A 15,909-nucleotide genomic window follows, 5' to 3' on the forward strand; every position below is an offset into this window, starting at 1 on the left:
GCAGCCGACGGAGACGCAGGAGGAGGAAGCAGCAAAGGAAGAGGAGGCAGAGGGAGGGAGAGAAACCACAGCGAATGAGTGGCTTAGAGAATGAGGGAGTCATGTTCCTTTGTTCCAGAGCGAGTCTGGGAAAGGGTGAGGAACCATGTTAGCGAGTCCCAAGAGCTGTGGTTACAGTCTCGTGTGTGTGTGAGACTGTGCAACGTTCAGTTCTGGGTGTTTCATGCCACTGCATTGGGTTTTGGATTTTTTTAAAATTATGTCATGAATAGTGTTATACAGATTTGGTTGCATCTCAATAAATCAACGGGGGAGCTTCATTTTGACCAAAATAGAGTTTTGCCCCCTTCTTGTGGAATCTTAATGCAACAGTGTTGACGTTTGATGAGGAGTTCCACTTTGACCAAAATAGTGCTTGTCAGAGCGATCATCATTTCTTCTTCAAATCTCATTTCGAAAACATGATTTCCTGTTTAAAATAGATTAAATGTCTTCTTCCGGCGCAGTTTGTCATCATGACTGCACGCGGCGCGCGGGGGGTGCACACCCTCCCACTGTTCCTTTATTACAGATGACGAAGGAGTGCGGCGACTCGTGGCTTGTAATTAGCAATGCTGTGACATGAAATATCCTTGACCCTTTATTGCAGCAGTACTGACGTTGCACCGTTATGTTCTTCCCTGTCCATGTGTATAAACGCTGCCGCACGCACATACACAGGAGCGCACACATTTTAAGACGTGGCGGTATTTGTTTGAACCCCCCCCCAGCCCTCCCACCCCAGCCATCACATACATCCCCCATTTTCATCGTCATCGCTGCCGCGGTAACCAGACGACACTTTTAAATCGCCAAGATGCACTGCGACTGAATGTGAATCCAGCGGCTAATTGTCTTGTTTTCTTCCCTGCAGCTTTTCCAGATCCACGGCTCCCGGATGTAGACATGACAAGAACCTAAATTATTTATTTAGGCTCATAACAACATCCTGTACTTGGAACGCGTATGTGTGTGTGTGGCGTCCAACGGAAGGCTGCCGCAAATGGATTTGTAGCATTATAAATTGACCAACTTTAAAAAAAAAAAAAAAAAAAAAAGGGTGAACCGAAACAACCCATATTTCATTGAGTACAGCAATATTCTCAAAATATAGTTTCCAGGGAGCTTAGAAAAAGGAACAGCTTGTGTTTCGAAAGTAGTCCGGCTTAGTACATTCATGACCAAAGATTTTAAATAACCTGAACCACATCACAATGAACTCCCAATGACGTTTCCATGGAAACGGCCATAGAATTAACATCCAAAATGGTGCATTACGCGAGGTAGGTCGAAAGTGCTTGAATTGGCTGCGAATTTGCATCACCTCATAGTATTTGAAGGTTATTGCAGTTCTCGTTTAGAAATGTATCACATAGGCCCAAGTGGCTCTTTTTATAAACGAGCAACCGGCATGTTCTGGAAACTTTTAAGGTCCTCGCAATACACTTGTAGCAGGATTACCAGGATTCATGTTTCGGATAAGATGTTTAGATGATGATAATCATATCGGTGGTAGTGAAAAACTTCAGTAATTTTTTTTTTTTTTTTTTAAACAGGGATAAATTCAGTGCCTTGTTCAAGCGGCAAAAGACTGACATGTCAAAATGGTCATGGTTGTGTTTATTTGCATATTAGAATTCACTTTGTGCATAGTTTACAGTCCGAGTTACGTTTTGATTGCAATAGAGTTGTATTTTTTTTTCCGGGGGGGGTGTAGAAAAACATGCAGCTGCATATTTGTGCTAAATGGAGATGTTGAGGGCTTGAGCTGTTTTTTTTTTGTCTTTTTTTTAATTCTTTTATATATTTGTCTTATTTATTATCAAGGTTTCTTTAGAAATGTTTCGCTCTCTCAAAAAAAAAATAAAAAATCTGTATTTTTTTGGAAAGGGTTGCTCATCAATTGGATAGGTAACTTTTTTTTTTTGTACATGCGATCGTTTTAAAGTTTGACTGATCCAATGTTCTTGACCCAAAAAAAAATCCGGCGCAAGATATGCTGGGATGTTTTGAGCAGCATATTCACCTGTTGACATTCGCTCCTTTCAATCCGCCTCCGTTTGCATGTCGAGGGTGCTTTTGTGACATCCTCACATCGTGTTTGGGAATTTGTTCACCGCACATGAAATGTTTCCTGCTGTATTTGATGTGTAGAATTTATACAAGCCCATGCATTACTTCTGTACAATAACAACCAAGACGGAACGTATGGTCAACAAAAATGGATTTAATCGGAGTGCGCAGCCTCATTGTATTTAAATGGGAAATCATCTTGACAAAAATACATTAGACTTCCCCCCACTAAGTCTAAACGTGCTATTCCGTCTCACGTTGTGTTTGTGGCATATGAAAGGAGCTGCCCGTTTTACCCGTCGACCGCAAATGACGTCACGGTGCCTCGGGGCTCGTCTTGCAAATGTCACAATCACCAAATGAAGAAAACAAGGTGAGCCGCGACAGTCGTTACCCGAGAACCCCTCGGCACTGTGATGTCATTTTTAGTTTGACAGCAAGCGGCAGTAGACAGCAAAATCTTTGCCTGCTGACATTTTATGTACATGAATTCCTCGTCTCCTCAAAACAAAAAATAAAATGTCTTTTTTTTTTTTTTTGTATCGTGTCTTATTTTACTCTCCTGATCGCACCTACACTGTCTTTTGCTTTTTAATGTTATAGTATAGTTGTAAAAAATGTTCCCGTCGTGTCACTAATCGTGTTTTTCACTCGCCTGTACTTTGCAGGCAGCAGGGGTTGAGTTCCCAGTCAATGACTATCGAATGCTTGTCTTTGTATGTGCCCTGCGATTGATTGGCGAGCACTCCAAAGTGTAGTCCAAAGTGCCTTTTCGCCCCCCCCCCAAAGTCAGCTGGACGTCACCCTAATGAGGACAAAAACAATAGAAAATGGATGGATAGAGTCGTACCCAACATCGGAGCCGGTGAGTGTAGAACGGAAACAAAGACGCGATCAATTTTGGACATTCAAAAGTCTTTTCCTGATGATGATGATGTTTGTCCTACAGGAAGGTGCTCAGGGTGTTATCCACAGTGGCAAGATGCAAGTATTCCGGGGGTTCCGCTTCGGATCTCCGCCCCTTGTCCTCCTCTTGGCTCCAGCTCATGAGTGGCCTCTTTCGGCGCACGGATCCTCGGGAGCGTCGCTCCAGGCACGCCAGGATCATGTGGGCAAGGTCCTGCTGGAGCCGCTGGAAGTTCTCCCTGGGAAAGCAAAAGGGGTGGATAAAGATGCATTTCTGAGCGTTGATGAGGTACGGGATTCGCGTACGTCGTAGGTGGAGTCGGGAGGTCGTAGTCTTCGCCCGTCTCGCCGGTCAACCAGTAGGTTGTCTCTGTTCCTTTACCCTGAGAAACAAAAGTGAACTTTTGAGTCTGTGACTTGATAATAATCAGCATGCATTGCCCTCTCGTCTGACCGTTAACCGCGATTGCAGTTTGTGTTCTTCAGTTACCTTCAGATAGGTTTCGCCTCTGTACTCGTACTCGAACTTGCAGTCTGTCCTCGTCAGGATATTAATAGTCGGCTGACTGACGTGGATCCGCAGGGCTGCGGCACCAAATGTCAGAATCGTTTCATTAGATTCGCCCGTGAGATATTGCACATCAATTATGACGAATGTCACGGGGGCAGGAACCCCGACTGGCGTTAATGTCGACATAAATCACTTGGCTCATTTCGGAGCGCACTCACGGTGTCCCGTCGACTCCATTCGAGACGCCGTGTTGACCGTGTCCCCGAATAAACAATATCTGGGCATCTTTACACCAACCACGCCTGCTGCGCACAGACCTGAGACACGATGACACGGGATAGCATGAGCATGTCATATTTAACCCTTGTCACCTGATAACATGACAAGATCGAATGCGATCGGCAGATCAGAACAAAATGCGGTCTACCTGAGTGCACGCCGATGCGTATCCACACGGGGATCCCGGGCAGATGTCTGAGTTGGAAGTTACCCATGAAGGCCAAAATGTCCAAGGCCATGCGGCAGATATCCACCGCGTGCCTGTTCCCGTTACGGTTCGGTAGACCGGACGCCACCATGTAGGCGTCGCCGATCGTCTCCACCTGAGAGTCGGCGGGAGAACCGATGAGTCCTACGTGTGTCCTGCTTATCTACATGGGCTGTACGATGCCACACATCGGCCGTCGTCGTACCTTGTAGACGTCGTGGTGGTCCAGGATGCTGTCGAAGCCCTTGTAGATGTCGTTGAGCATGTCCACCACCTCCATGGGCGTGCTGTACTGGCACAGCGTGGTAAAGCCCACGATGTCGCTGAAATAAATGGTCACCTCGTCGTACAGCTCCGGCTCCACGACGCCCGTCTCCTTTAGGCTCTTCACCACAGGGCTGCCCCCCCCCCCCAAAAAAAACGAAACACGTTCAGGGATGCGCGGGAAGAGGTTCTTCCACGTGAATAGCTTGTTTGTGGGGTAACGATGGCGAAATTTAAGGTGAAATAGAAGGGAATTCAAGACACCGTGGAAGAAGCATGAAGTTGAGGCAGTCCGCGCGGTCCCTCTCCATTTTGTAAAGAGCCGTTCTCTCTCCCACCAGGTGCTCCAGGTTTTTGGAATACATCTGCAGCCGACGTATCATGTTGTCCAGGTAGCTTTCGTTGTCTTTGTTGTGAATTTTACTAGATGGGGTGGGGGGGGGGAATAAAATTAAATATAGAATTGATAGAAACGACTATCCAGCTTTTTTTGTTTTCTTTTTAAGTAACGGCAACAAACATGACAGTTACCTAATGATTTTGCCCAAATAGCTTTCCACCTTCTTGAAATCCGGTCTTTTCTCAGCATCCTCCTCCCAACAACTTTTGATCAACATGTAGACCTAAAGGCACATCGAGAACAAAAAAAATAAATCAATAAAAATCCCACGTTAAGGAATGTTGCCGTTTAACCTGATGAAGGCAATAAATATTTTTTAATATTGCTTTTAACATGTATGTTGTCATGACGCAATGGCTGTGTAATCACACTATGATAGCAGCTTTACCTCAAGTTCTTTTTCTGTCGCCGTCTCAAAGTCCAGATCAGGTCTGAAGTAGGACATGATGACCCTCGATAACTTTTCTGGGCACACATACAAATTCTTCCGTGAATACAAATCGCAAATACCGACGAGGTGCTGCTGCGTCACCTGCACGGTCCGAGCAGCATTCCGTGTAGAAGGTTGATTTCCTGAGAACGATCTCATGAGCGATGATGGCGAAACTGTACACGTCTCCTTTTTGGGAGGTGCCCTCCTTCCTCAAGTGCTCGGGGGCCGTCCACAAGTCTGCGGCGGTTACGCGGGTTACCCGTGGATGACGAGAAAATCGATCCGATTGCGCTTTTTTTTACCTCTGCCAGGGTTGAGAAAAGAGTTGCAGCCGAAATCTGTGATCTTCACCACCATGCGGTTGTCCACCACGCAGTTGGTGGACTTGAGGCGTCCGTGCACTTGGATGGCGCTGGCATGGAGGTAGGACATGCCCTGCACAGACGGATAGCACAGAGCAGCAAGCTTTGGCGCCCTCTACTGGCAGAAATGAGGCCCTGCTGCAACATTTCTAGGAACAGCAGGTGGTTTGCAACGTTGTTGTCGCCAAGGACGTTGAAGTGAATTGAGGAGCTTCATTTAGAACAAAAAAAGAGCTTTGCCAAGACCTTGCGCCTTGGTCCAAGGAACTTTGTTGAAGTGATTTGAGGTCACTACCACCCACTACATTCATTCCCCCCCCCAAAAAAAAGTGCAATCGTTTTAGGTTGTCACCTTGGCAATGTCATACATGACAGAGATCTTGAACTCCCAGTCCATGAACGTCTCTTCTGGATAGGACACCTTGTCATTCAGCACGTACTGGATCGAGTAAAAGGACAGAAGCTCGTTCTTAGTTCATCGAACACAATCGGCTTTATTGTGTTGTCATTTAACTGCTTGTAACTTAGTTACTGATAAGCCTTCTTTGATTATTCGGCCATCATTCACACGCAGCTTCGAAGGGAATTCAATTACAAGCATGTAAAAATAAACTCTTCATACTTACCCGAAGCGACCCCCGCTCACCGTACTCAAAGACCCCAAACACGCCCTGATCGAACTTCACTGTGCCGTAGAACTTGGTGAGGTTGTAATAGTCGATTTGCAGGAGCTGCAGAGAGAAGCGGGGGGATGATTCTTTTAGAAATCGAAACGTTGCACGCCCGCGAGTGTGCGCCTCACCGCATGAAGTTCCACTTTCTGCGTCTCGTTGAAGTTACCGTCCAAGTGGTTGAGCTCCTTCAGGATGACAATCTGAAAAGATTCAGCGGCGGCGGCGACGATCAATGACAGATGCCGCGTACACGTTTTAAGTCCTTCATTTGTTCAACTACCTTCTTATCATAGAGCGCACGGCGAATCTTATAAACCTTTTTCCTCTCTTCAATCTGATGGGAGATGACAGGAAAGACATTTGAAGACACGGAAAAGCGCACGGGCGCGAGGTTTCCGAATTTCTTTTCGGATGCTTGGATTTCAAGACCTTCAGATAGACTTGGTTGAGCGAGTTGTCCTCCAGCAGCGTGACGAGATCGGAGGGGATGTGGGAAATGGAGCACCGCTTCCTCAGGAGACGATCTCTCCTGTTCTGTCTGGATAGGCGATCAATATAAATATCTTGCATATATAGCACAACGTTTGGCCAGCATTTCTGTGAGCCTGCGCACTGAAACGGAGCTTCGATCACCTGTAGAAGATGAAAGCAATGATGGCCACCACCACCACAATCACACTCAAGATGATGACGATGATGTTATGCGACGCCTCCTCTGAGGGGTGGGGGGGGAAGAATCAATCACTCGTTTACAGTTTCTCGACCGTAACAGACGTATTCAGGTTCCGATCGTGCTACGTTAGCATAGCGAGTTGCTAGCGATTGGTATTTTTCAGCTCTGCGGTGTGCAATTACAAAACGCCACAGACTCTACCTTCATCCGGTTTGAAATTCGGAAGTCTTGTCCCCCAGACAAAGGAGGGGTAGTCCTCAACTTGCATGGTCAGGTTGCGCTCTGTGTCAAACTCGAATAAAATACGATACTGGCGAGAGAACAACGTACTTCAGCTTCATTTCGGCATACAATATGAGATCGTGTGGCGACGTTGCTCTTGAAAACGCCCGCACCTTGTCATCATTTGTGGTGTAAATGACGGACAGGTTCACGTCTCTGTCCCCTTGCTTGTCAAGCCGATAGTTCCCAGCGATGCCTGAACAAGAGGACAAGGAACGTTGTCAACGCTAACCAAGTGCCAGTCGCATCTTCATCATGTCACCCAATATGATTGACAGGCTGACAGGCTTCTTCTGCCGTACGTCAGGCCCGCGCACGTCACGTCCGCTGCCCTCGCTTTTCCGACATTGTTTTTTGCGAGCGCTCGAAGCGACGCATGCGCATCCAAAACACTCGCGAGGCTCACACGAGACTTTTTGGTTTCTTACCGTCAAACGAGGTGTTCCGAAGGTAATTCACAGTCACGTATGGCATGTGATTAGCTCCCGGGTGAGGTTTTGCAATTATTTCCCGAATCACCCGACCAACCAGGAGCACTGAGTCGTGGTACGCCGCCATGTAGTCGTTCATCTGCGTGAAGATGAGAAACACATTTGATTGATTTCTGAATAGTCTGCCATAAAAATGAAACCTCCCTGCTCGAAAGTCTCCTGAAATACTCCTTCGAGGGCATTACATGATGAAATATAGCACGTCCTTACTGTGCTGTTGCTTTTGAGGTCTGAGTTGATCGTGTAATTCCTGGTGTTGGGCATGGTGAGTACCAACACATTCTTCATGGATGGATGAGACGTTGCGTTGATGTAATATTGATCACTGCGGAAAAGAGGCAAGCGAGCGTTACTCCAATTGAGTTTGAGCACCGAAGGGCAATTGCGCTTTAAACGCAGCGTGTGCATGACGTCGCGCGCCACGTCAAAGGACTGACTTGTAAAGATCGATCAGGATGAAGAGAATCTCACTGCTGTCCGCTTCTTTTGCGAGGTTTTTCACCTCCGCGACATCCTTCACAGAGCCGCACATAATGAACACTGCGAAGTAAAAAAGGCATTCGAAATCTCATTCTGGTGAGTAGGATTCTTTCGGGCGTATGTCCCACGGAAGGCTTACAGTTGCTTGTCCTGTTCCTGGGAGACGACAGGACTGTTTTGAGGTCCTCCGGTTTGCGCAGCATTGTTCTTTTCACCTTCTGAGCAAACATGTGTGGGGCTGATTCCAGTGCATTTATATACCTGTGAAAATGACAACTCCCATCACTTTTTCCAAATATTATGCTTCTCCTTATTAACCCTTTCAGAGACAGCGGTTACGACAGTGGACAGCTGATCGTGTTATCAGGTTACCAGGTGCATGAAAGGGTTAAATTAATAATTGCAGCCCCAGGTGTCATTTGGAGAACTGGCGCTGGCCTCTGAATAAGACATCCACAAGTTACTAACTATAGATCTTAATTAAGCCGATAAATGAGGTAACTTTCGACCAGGGGGTCGAGTACAGAGCCTTGAGGTGCACCGTAAAATTCAAAAGCATTCGTAAAGATCACAAATACTACGTGGTCTCACCAAAAACAATCCTCCGTGTTAGTCTGTAACTTGTACACATAAGCTGTCTCCCACACAGACTTGATGTCGTTGTCGTCTTTCCAGAAGTGGACGAAAAAGTCGGAGATTTTGCGGGCGGGTGGCAGGAGGCGCTGCAGGTTGAGCGTGTTGTCACAGGCTGGTCCGAAGCTGCCAGCCGACAGGATGGGCGTGCTTAATTTTAGACCCTTCTCAGCACTGACGCAGGGAGTTGAAAGAGCACGTGAATATGGCGCACAGACGACATCCTTGGAGAGATGATTGGAGATGAACTTACTCGACCAAGGGGAAAGTGGCATACGTGCACGTGGGGCCGAGCACGGCACAGCCCAGGCTGTTTGAATGCTGCAGAGATATCACACAGTGAGCTTTTTTTTTTTTTTTTTGTATAATTTTTCAGCTTTTCCAGGTCTCCCAGATGTCATTTGAGTCAATTTAACGCTAATATTTCTTGACTGCTACTACCTCTATGAGTCGGACAGTAATCTGAATATACAGTAGATCCAGACGTACTCACCATAAGATTTTTCAGCTCGGCCACTCCTTCACAGGCGCTGCTGTGGCAGCCTCTTTTTCGATAATAGGTTGTGTTGAAACCACCGAATTTCACCGTCAGATTGAATTTTGTGTCTTTAATATGTTGGGTAGGAAACAAAGAAAACAGAAAGGGAAAACAAGTGGTTACTGTTTCGTTGAGTTTATCACTTGGTGGAGGTGAGAGGGGGCAGTAAAGGCAATAGCTTGTCAATAAATAATACCCTTATAGATAATGGTACTGTGCTCGTGTACTTCATTACTTCTGTGGAGTCCCACGGTCAACTTGCATAACGAGTTCATTAGGACAAATAAACGTGTCAGTTTAAGATTTATGTACCTGACAAGTAACATGTAATCATCACTTATGGGTAGTCATTGCATCACTTGAAAGCAAGGACACAAAAAAAAACGGGATAAGAGGAGGGAATTGAATTTGTGCTGTTTATACAGTTTTGTTTTTAGTGGTGTTGGTGGTGGGGTGGGGGGTTATAGATCAAAAATGAGAAGGGAGGAGTGAGTACAGCAAATGTGTACGTTTCACGCGTTTTCTTACCGTTTTCTTGCACAGACTCGGATTCCAAGGCCTTCAGTATTTGTCCCCGGACAAACTTTAAACTCCAGGGAGACTCTTCGTCGTCCAGGAGGATCACGTTCATTGAGACGCCTCTTAAACACTGTCTGATACCATGATGGGATGCCACGAGAGTCGCAAAAGTACACAACCACAAGAACCAGCCCCCTGAAGCCATTTTAGTTGGATTCATCCTCTTAGACTAAAAAATAAAAATAATCCATGAAGGCTTTCGGGTCCAATGTGCAAATCAGGCAATCTCAAAATGCAAAAATAACAACAGATCCAGCACCTGACCTCTTCATCAGTTGCTGAAACGCCTGTCTCTTCAAAAAAATCACTTCCTCTGTCTCTCACCGACACTTCACGCGCACAGACTTGTTAATGTACAACCAGCAGAGATCCAAGAAGACCATATAACCTCGTCTCTTGTCATGCCAAGGTCTGCATGAATTATGAGCACAAACACGGGCAGGCGCGCAGTCACATTGGAGATGATAAGCGCCGTGACGACTACTTCTGCCTGGAAGCATTGTGATAAAAGCATAAAGACATAAATACAGGTTTGGGGAGTGATTTCAAATGTGTTGTTCTTACACGGGGGTGGCAATGGAGAACAGATTCCGTTTCCAATGCTCCAGACAAGATGCCACATGCAAGCGCAAATCCAATTCGGGCCATGAACAAACATCCAAACAACATGCTGACGTCACTTAACCCAATACGACTGCGTGGATGCAAGTTAGGTGGTATTTTACGATATAGTTATGCGCCCACAAACGAATGGATTAATTAATAACAGAAAGCCCGTATCTGTTTTTATCAAGACAGATTTCATTCAAAAACAACGGCAACATGCTCCTCCCCCTCCCTCACCTGAAGTTGCCAAAGCACGTGTTCACGGACCCTCGTAAATGACCAATTAACTTCATTCAATATGGATCTAGGTTACTGTGTACACTATAAAGTGCTGAGTTATATGTATTGCTCATAACTGGCATGTGATTATCTTCATTTTAGCACACATGCTTCATACGTGTTGGACATTCATAGTGTTTATTCAATGTGTCACAATGTTATTTTGTATCATGCAGTGCAATGATTTCTCTTCAATTGAAACTTAAAAACACCTGGTGGCCGCGAAAGCAAGCACACGACGGGAAGAGAGTGTGGTCAAAATAGTCACCCTGTTTAATCTGTCGCTTTCGTTCCATCATGTTATCACTCACGTGATACAGTCAGTTTATTCAATTCATATCTAAGTACCAAAAGAGACAGTTGCTGCGATAAGACACAGAAGTGCTTTTGCCTGCTAACATACAGCAGTGAAAATCGACACATACATTGTGTGTTACTACTCAAAAAGATTTTTAGTGAAGAGCTGCTCAAACAAAACTGTGAAATATTTCAAATGACAAAGATCAGGTAGAAATGAATGCTAAATAAGAGTCCAGTTTACCATATTCAAAAAGGCTTAGAGTTGCTCAAATGTTTAAGACAGTTACGAACAAAATAAATAAATCAATAAATAGTAAATAGTCATTGAAAACCTATGACACAAATGTTTTCCTACTTGCCATCACCTCCGAAATGAACACCGATTTCCTGCATTTTCCAACAATCACCCTCGTTCTTTTTTCATTTAATTTTTTGGGGAAAACCAACATTTGTGAATGCCTCATGCAGTGCAGAAAAAAAAATGGACAAAGCCCACAGACCCAAGTCTCGCCAGAAAAGTTGAACTAAGAGAACTAACACGATACTGTCTTCCATTTTCACTTCTTTTAGGTGCTAAAGGCCAAGTCTCCCAATAGTTTTGTCCATTAAATAAGTCCTCCTTTTATCCTTCCTCCATCCTATCCTCATCTCTCACATCAACTTCCTCCCCTTTATCGAATGCGTCTCCAATCCCAAACCTTCTCAAATTGATGTGCCTGTCAATAGAACTTGCTACAGTAATCCTTGATTTTCACACTGAGTACAGTACAGTATTGCTTATTACATGATGAGTTACTGCATGACTGACATGAAGTCATATGAAGGCATAAGTACATTGTGGGAGTCATGACACAAAAGTGTCACATAAAAATAATATTGGTGTTTTTTTTTTTTTTGTGGGGGGGATGAAACGGATTAATTGTTTTCCCAATCATTTCAATGCTCCAAGATGATTTGAGACACGAGCGTCTTGAGTTCCGAGCGTAATCACGATTTGAATTCAAAGTTGTAAGTTGAGGCACCATTGTACATTTATGGCTTGGAAGTGTTTTTTTTTTCCCCCGCACCAACAATGCTGGAATGACATTTTCAGGTTGCAAATCATTTGTTACGTCATGGCGCGACACGAGAAGCCACGCTCAGTTCTCCTGTCCATGCACGAAATGGATTTAAGATGATAAAAAAACCTAATGGGGACCTTCAGACTAATGAGAAGCTCATCATATACTTTATAAAGTACAAAACTATTCTGATTCTGATGTCTAGTACACCTGCCCAATCGAATGAGATCCAACCCAAGTACTGTTTACAAAACCACCTTTAATAGTAATTTTTCCGCTCGGTTTTGGTCATTATTTAGCAACGCCACCAAACTAAACCACACTAACCACCATATTGTTAAATAACGACCTATTTGACAACCTCAGAATTGAATATTAGGTTTTATAAAGGCGGAATTGTCATTTGATTGTGCAGGTGTGCCTAACATTGTGGCCCGTCACACTCATGAAGTGATTGTATGACGATGCAAATTTTTTTTCCGGTTTGTATTTCTGCAGGCTACATTCAAATCTTTTACTTTAAACCTTCTGTCCACCTGTTTGCGACTCTCCCGTCTCGCCCCTTCATCTCCATTTGTCATGCTTCCCGTGACAGAAAATCTCCCAACGTTTCCAATCCAGACCTCCCCCAAGACCCTCGGGGTCAGCAGCGAAGGTCTAGGAGCTGATGATCTGACCCGACCAAGTCTCATGCTTGCTTCCCGGCTTCGGGTGGGTGATCACCACCTCCACTGCCTGGATCTTCTGCATCTTGGGTGGGATGGGGCACACCTTGTACGTCACCTCGTCCCCTTCCACGGGCACGTACTCGCCCTCAATGCTGTGTCAGAGAGGGCACAATCGACATGAGAAACGGATGGACTATCGTTGACCTTCCTGAAATTAGATTTTAACACTCAGGAGTCTTCACTCACTCTGAGATATGGACAAAGATGTCTTCTCCTCCATGAGAGGGCCGAATGAATCCGTGCCCCTGTGAGCGGGAGAAGTTCTTGCATACGCCCTTAAACACGGGACCCGATTTGGCTCGTACAGTCCTGCACACAGCCAGGACGGAGGCAAGTGAGGCCCGTGTGGACCAGAACACTAATTGAGTCAACTTCCTGTACGATGAACCGCAAATGCTTGTTAACTTTTTCCACAACGTTCTTTTCTCCAACAAGGAGCTGAATGACAAAAAAAAAAAAAAGAAAAAAGTGCAACTCACGCCGAGTACGTGCGAGTGCGTTTGGTAGGCAGGGGGCTGGGCAGCTCTCCGCTGGGCAGGGGGGGCTTCCTCTCCCTCTCCCAAACCCTGCTTCCCTCCCGCAGGAAGGGGAAGGAGATCTGAGGCGGGTTGCGAGGGGAGGCCAGAGGCAGCGGGGGGCCCGTCGGCGACGAGGGGTCGGCGTCGGACATGCTGGCTTGTGTGAGACGTGCGTCTCCTTTTCCTCGATGTCACACGGGAAGGGGAGGGCGGGCCGAGGGTTACGCCCCATGCATGGCGGGCGTAAGCAACGACTGAAGGAGAAAAAAAATATAAGGGGTCAATAGAAAGGCATGATGGGGGGGGGGCAATAATGTGCCCCAACATATTACATTTATATTGTGAAAAAATGTGGAAAGGAAGATTTATTTGGCCTGTGGGCCTTGAGTTTGGCACACACGCATGCATGCTCACACAGTGTCAGCTGGCCCGATTTGATAAGTAACCTAAATAATTGAACAACTTGGCTCGGAGATCTTTTATTAGCAGGCTTATTAAGGCCACGGAGGAGTGAGTGGACTTTTCTCTGCTGCTGCTTCCCTATAAGTGGATGAAAGCTTCCATTATGAGTAAACATGACTGAAACACTCACAAGAACTACTGAAACACACTGACAAAAGGCACACAACTGAAAAAGTCTCACACGTGACTGAAACACTCTCACAGGCAGCTCTCATGCGCGAGAGCATTCCAGTCGTACTTGTGAGAGCGCGCCTACGTGGAAGAGTGGGTGAAAGCTACGAAATTTCAACAAATTCAGCATTAAAGTACCTCTCACATTCACCTGAAATGCTCTTACACATACTACCAATTGTTTTGCTCACACACAACTGAAAGGCACTCATACGCAGTGCTGAAATTGTCTAGCAGACACTCCTGACTCCCCCCCCCCCACTCACACACGCTGAAACATTCACTGGCATGCGCACGATTAAAAAGCTCTCATGCACAAGACTGAAATTTTCACACACATACTGCTGATTTCTTTGCTGCCGCACTTTTGAGTAGACCGCTGAAAGAAACCCTCTCACTCACTACTGAAACGCTCTCCACAACCAAAATGCTCTTACATACTACTCAGTTCTATTTTGCTCACACACACACACACACACACACAAAAATCAAATGCTCTCACACACACTACCGAAACAATCAACACAATCTACGGAAACCTCGTGATAGTAGACAACGGAAACACTCTTAGACACGACAATTTGATTTCGCTCACACACACACACAACTGCAAAGCTGTCAGATCACTCCTGCCCCCCCCCACCCCCACTCACACACAACAAACGCTCTCACGCTTACACTTTTGGAGAGTGTTTCAGCACTGTGTGAGTTAAAACTGAATTATGTCCCTGACTGCTCCTCATATTCCATCTTGATCATCATGCCAAGTAAGGATAGCGATGAAACAGAAGCTGAATGGACACTCACGTACACACACACACACACAAAAGCCCCCCCCCCCCCCCAAAAAACCCCCCCCCCCCCACAATCCCCACAGCCTCCTCCCTTGTGAAAGCATTGCAGTGAAAGCATGGCATTGTGGTTGTCTGTTCATCAGTATGGGAGACACGTCAACACTCACATACACATACTTGAAACTTTCAACTAGTCCTTTAAAGAGCCCGAAATATCATGACAGCACCCTATGTCGAGCCCAGTTTAAATCATTCACAGCACTAAAACCCCTTCAGGCCTTTTATTTCTCGAACAGCGTCTGTGACGGCTTCACGTAAACAAACAGGCTAATGTTGACGATTATCTGGAACCGAACAGCGATCTTAAAAATCTGTGCAGGTTTCAAAACTGTTTTTTGTTTTAGCGGTGGTGGCGTCACAAAAAGCGACAATTGAGCAACGGGAGAAATCCGAGGATTTCTGCCGCCCAACAATCGTCAATTTATCATCCGAACGAGGTTGGACATGCAACTGTCGCACTTACCGTCACAAGCGATCCCGGTGTCAATCAAAGGCGCTGCGCCCAGACGATGATGTCATGAAATCCGTCCACGCGCACGCCGCAGTTACGTCGTGTGCGTGGATGAGACCCACGCAGGCTGAACCAGATCAGAATGGGAGAAGGGAGGGGAAGGATGTGCTGATAAATAGGAGGTTGCCCCCCCCCCCCAAAAAAAAAGAAAAAAAACAGATTCACCACATACACTGAATTCTTTGTTCACTACATTCGGAAGCATAGTTGGGCCTTTGAATGCATAGCGGGACTGGTTGCAGCATCTCAAACGTAACATTTAAAGTCAGCTTTCATTACACTTCTGTTCGGAAACTATATGACCACACCAATAAAACCATGAGGCGAGATCTGTCAGTATTTATTCTACAAGCCATTCCGGTTTCTGGGAGAAATTAAGCACATATAGACAGACAGCTGATAACTATGAGATGTTTAAGGGTGACCTCAATTCATTATTATATGTATATATTTTTTAAATTTGCCATGATGGATAAAAAATAAAATCTGATTTGTACCTTCCCCACATCAGCTGCAAAAAAAAAAAAAAAAAAAACTTCATTTGACAGTTTTTACATCGATACAGAATTCAGTGGTAACAGTATTACATCAGTT

General features: G+C 45.5%; 3 protein-coding genes across 8 annotated transcripts in view; 1 reads left to right on the forward strand and 2 right to left on the reverse strand.

The window, feature by feature from the left end:
* Window positions 1-1,587, forward strand: part of kctd17 (potassium channel tetramerization domain containing 17) — a 10,191-nt gene extending 8,604 nt beyond the window's left edge. For 4 of the 5 annotated variants that reach the window (XM_019863913.1, XM_019863920.1, XM_019863929.1 and 1 more), the window contains exons 6-7: window positions 5-135; window positions 914-1,587. In XM_019863913.1, the coding sequence (XP_019719472.1) occupies window positions 5-94 (90 nt within the window). In that variant the 3' untranslated portion in view covers window positions 95-135; window positions 914-1,587. The remainder of the gene's footprint in view (window positions 1-4; window positions 136-913) is intronic. The other variant, XM_019863944.1, reaches the window with a different exon arrangement.
* An 863-nt stretch (window positions 1,588-2,450) lies between these two features.
* On the reverse strand, window positions 2,451-10,877 carry gucy2cb (guanylate cyclase 2Cb). The gene is made up of 27 exons (XM_019863892.1): window positions 9,775-10,877; window positions 9,202-9,314; window positions 8,962-9,029; window positions 8,667-8,882; window positions 8,215-8,336; window positions 8,033-8,135; window positions 7,806-7,920; window positions 7,533-7,674; window positions 7,218-7,300; window positions 7,024-7,132; window positions 6,783-6,864; window positions 6,579-6,687; window positions 6,430-6,483; window positions 6,278-6,349; window positions 6,102-6,206; window positions 5,828-5,914; window positions 5,416-5,548; window positions 5,213-5,350; window positions 5,069-5,145; window positions 4,812-4,903; window positions 4,545-4,703; window positions 4,222-4,414; window positions 3,957-4,131; window positions 3,748-3,846; window positions 3,509-3,603; window positions 3,325-3,401; window positions 2,451-3,257 (listed from the first exon to the last, which is right to left on the reverse strand). The coding sequence occupies exons 1-27, from the start codon at window positions 9,983-9,985 to the stop codon at window positions 3,056-3,058; spliced, it is 3,231 nt and encodes a 1,076-aa protein (XP_019719451.1). The 5' UTR covers window positions 9,986-10,877; the 3' UTR covers window positions 2,451-3,055.
* An 83-nt stretch (window positions 10,878-10,960) lies between these two features.
* On the reverse strand, window positions 10,961-15,441 carry csdc2a (cold shock domain containing C2, RNA binding a). Of its 2 annotated transcripts, none has more exons than XM_019863962.1 (4): window positions 15,268-15,441; window positions 13,279-13,571; window positions 12,986-13,108; window positions 10,961-12,891 (listed from the first exon to the last, which is right to left on the reverse strand). In XM_019863962.1, the coding sequence occupies exons 2-4, from the start codon at window positions 13,467-13,469 to the stop codon at window positions 12,729-12,731; spliced, it is 477 nt and encodes a 158-aa protein (XP_019719521.1). In that variant the 5' UTR covers window positions 13,470-13,571; window positions 15,268-15,441; the 3' UTR covers window positions 10,961-12,728. The 2 variants fall into 2 exon arrangements, with proteins under 2 accessions (XP_019719521.1, XP_019719532.1); XM_019863973.1 differs by lacking the exon at window positions 15,268-15,441 and adding an exon at window positions 14,552-14,571.
* Window positions 15,442-15,909: the final 468 nt, after the last annotated feature.

Source organism: Hippocampus comes, unplaced genomic scaffold (assembly GCF_001891065.2).
Source record: "Hippocampus comes isolate QL1 unplaced genomic scaffold, H_comes_QL1_v1.1 scaffold74, whole genome shotgun sequence".
In the NCBI taxonomy this organism is placed as follows: domain Eukaryota; kingdom Metazoa; phylum Chordata; class Actinopteri; order Syngnathiformes; family Syngnathidae; genus Hippocampus; species Hippocampus comes.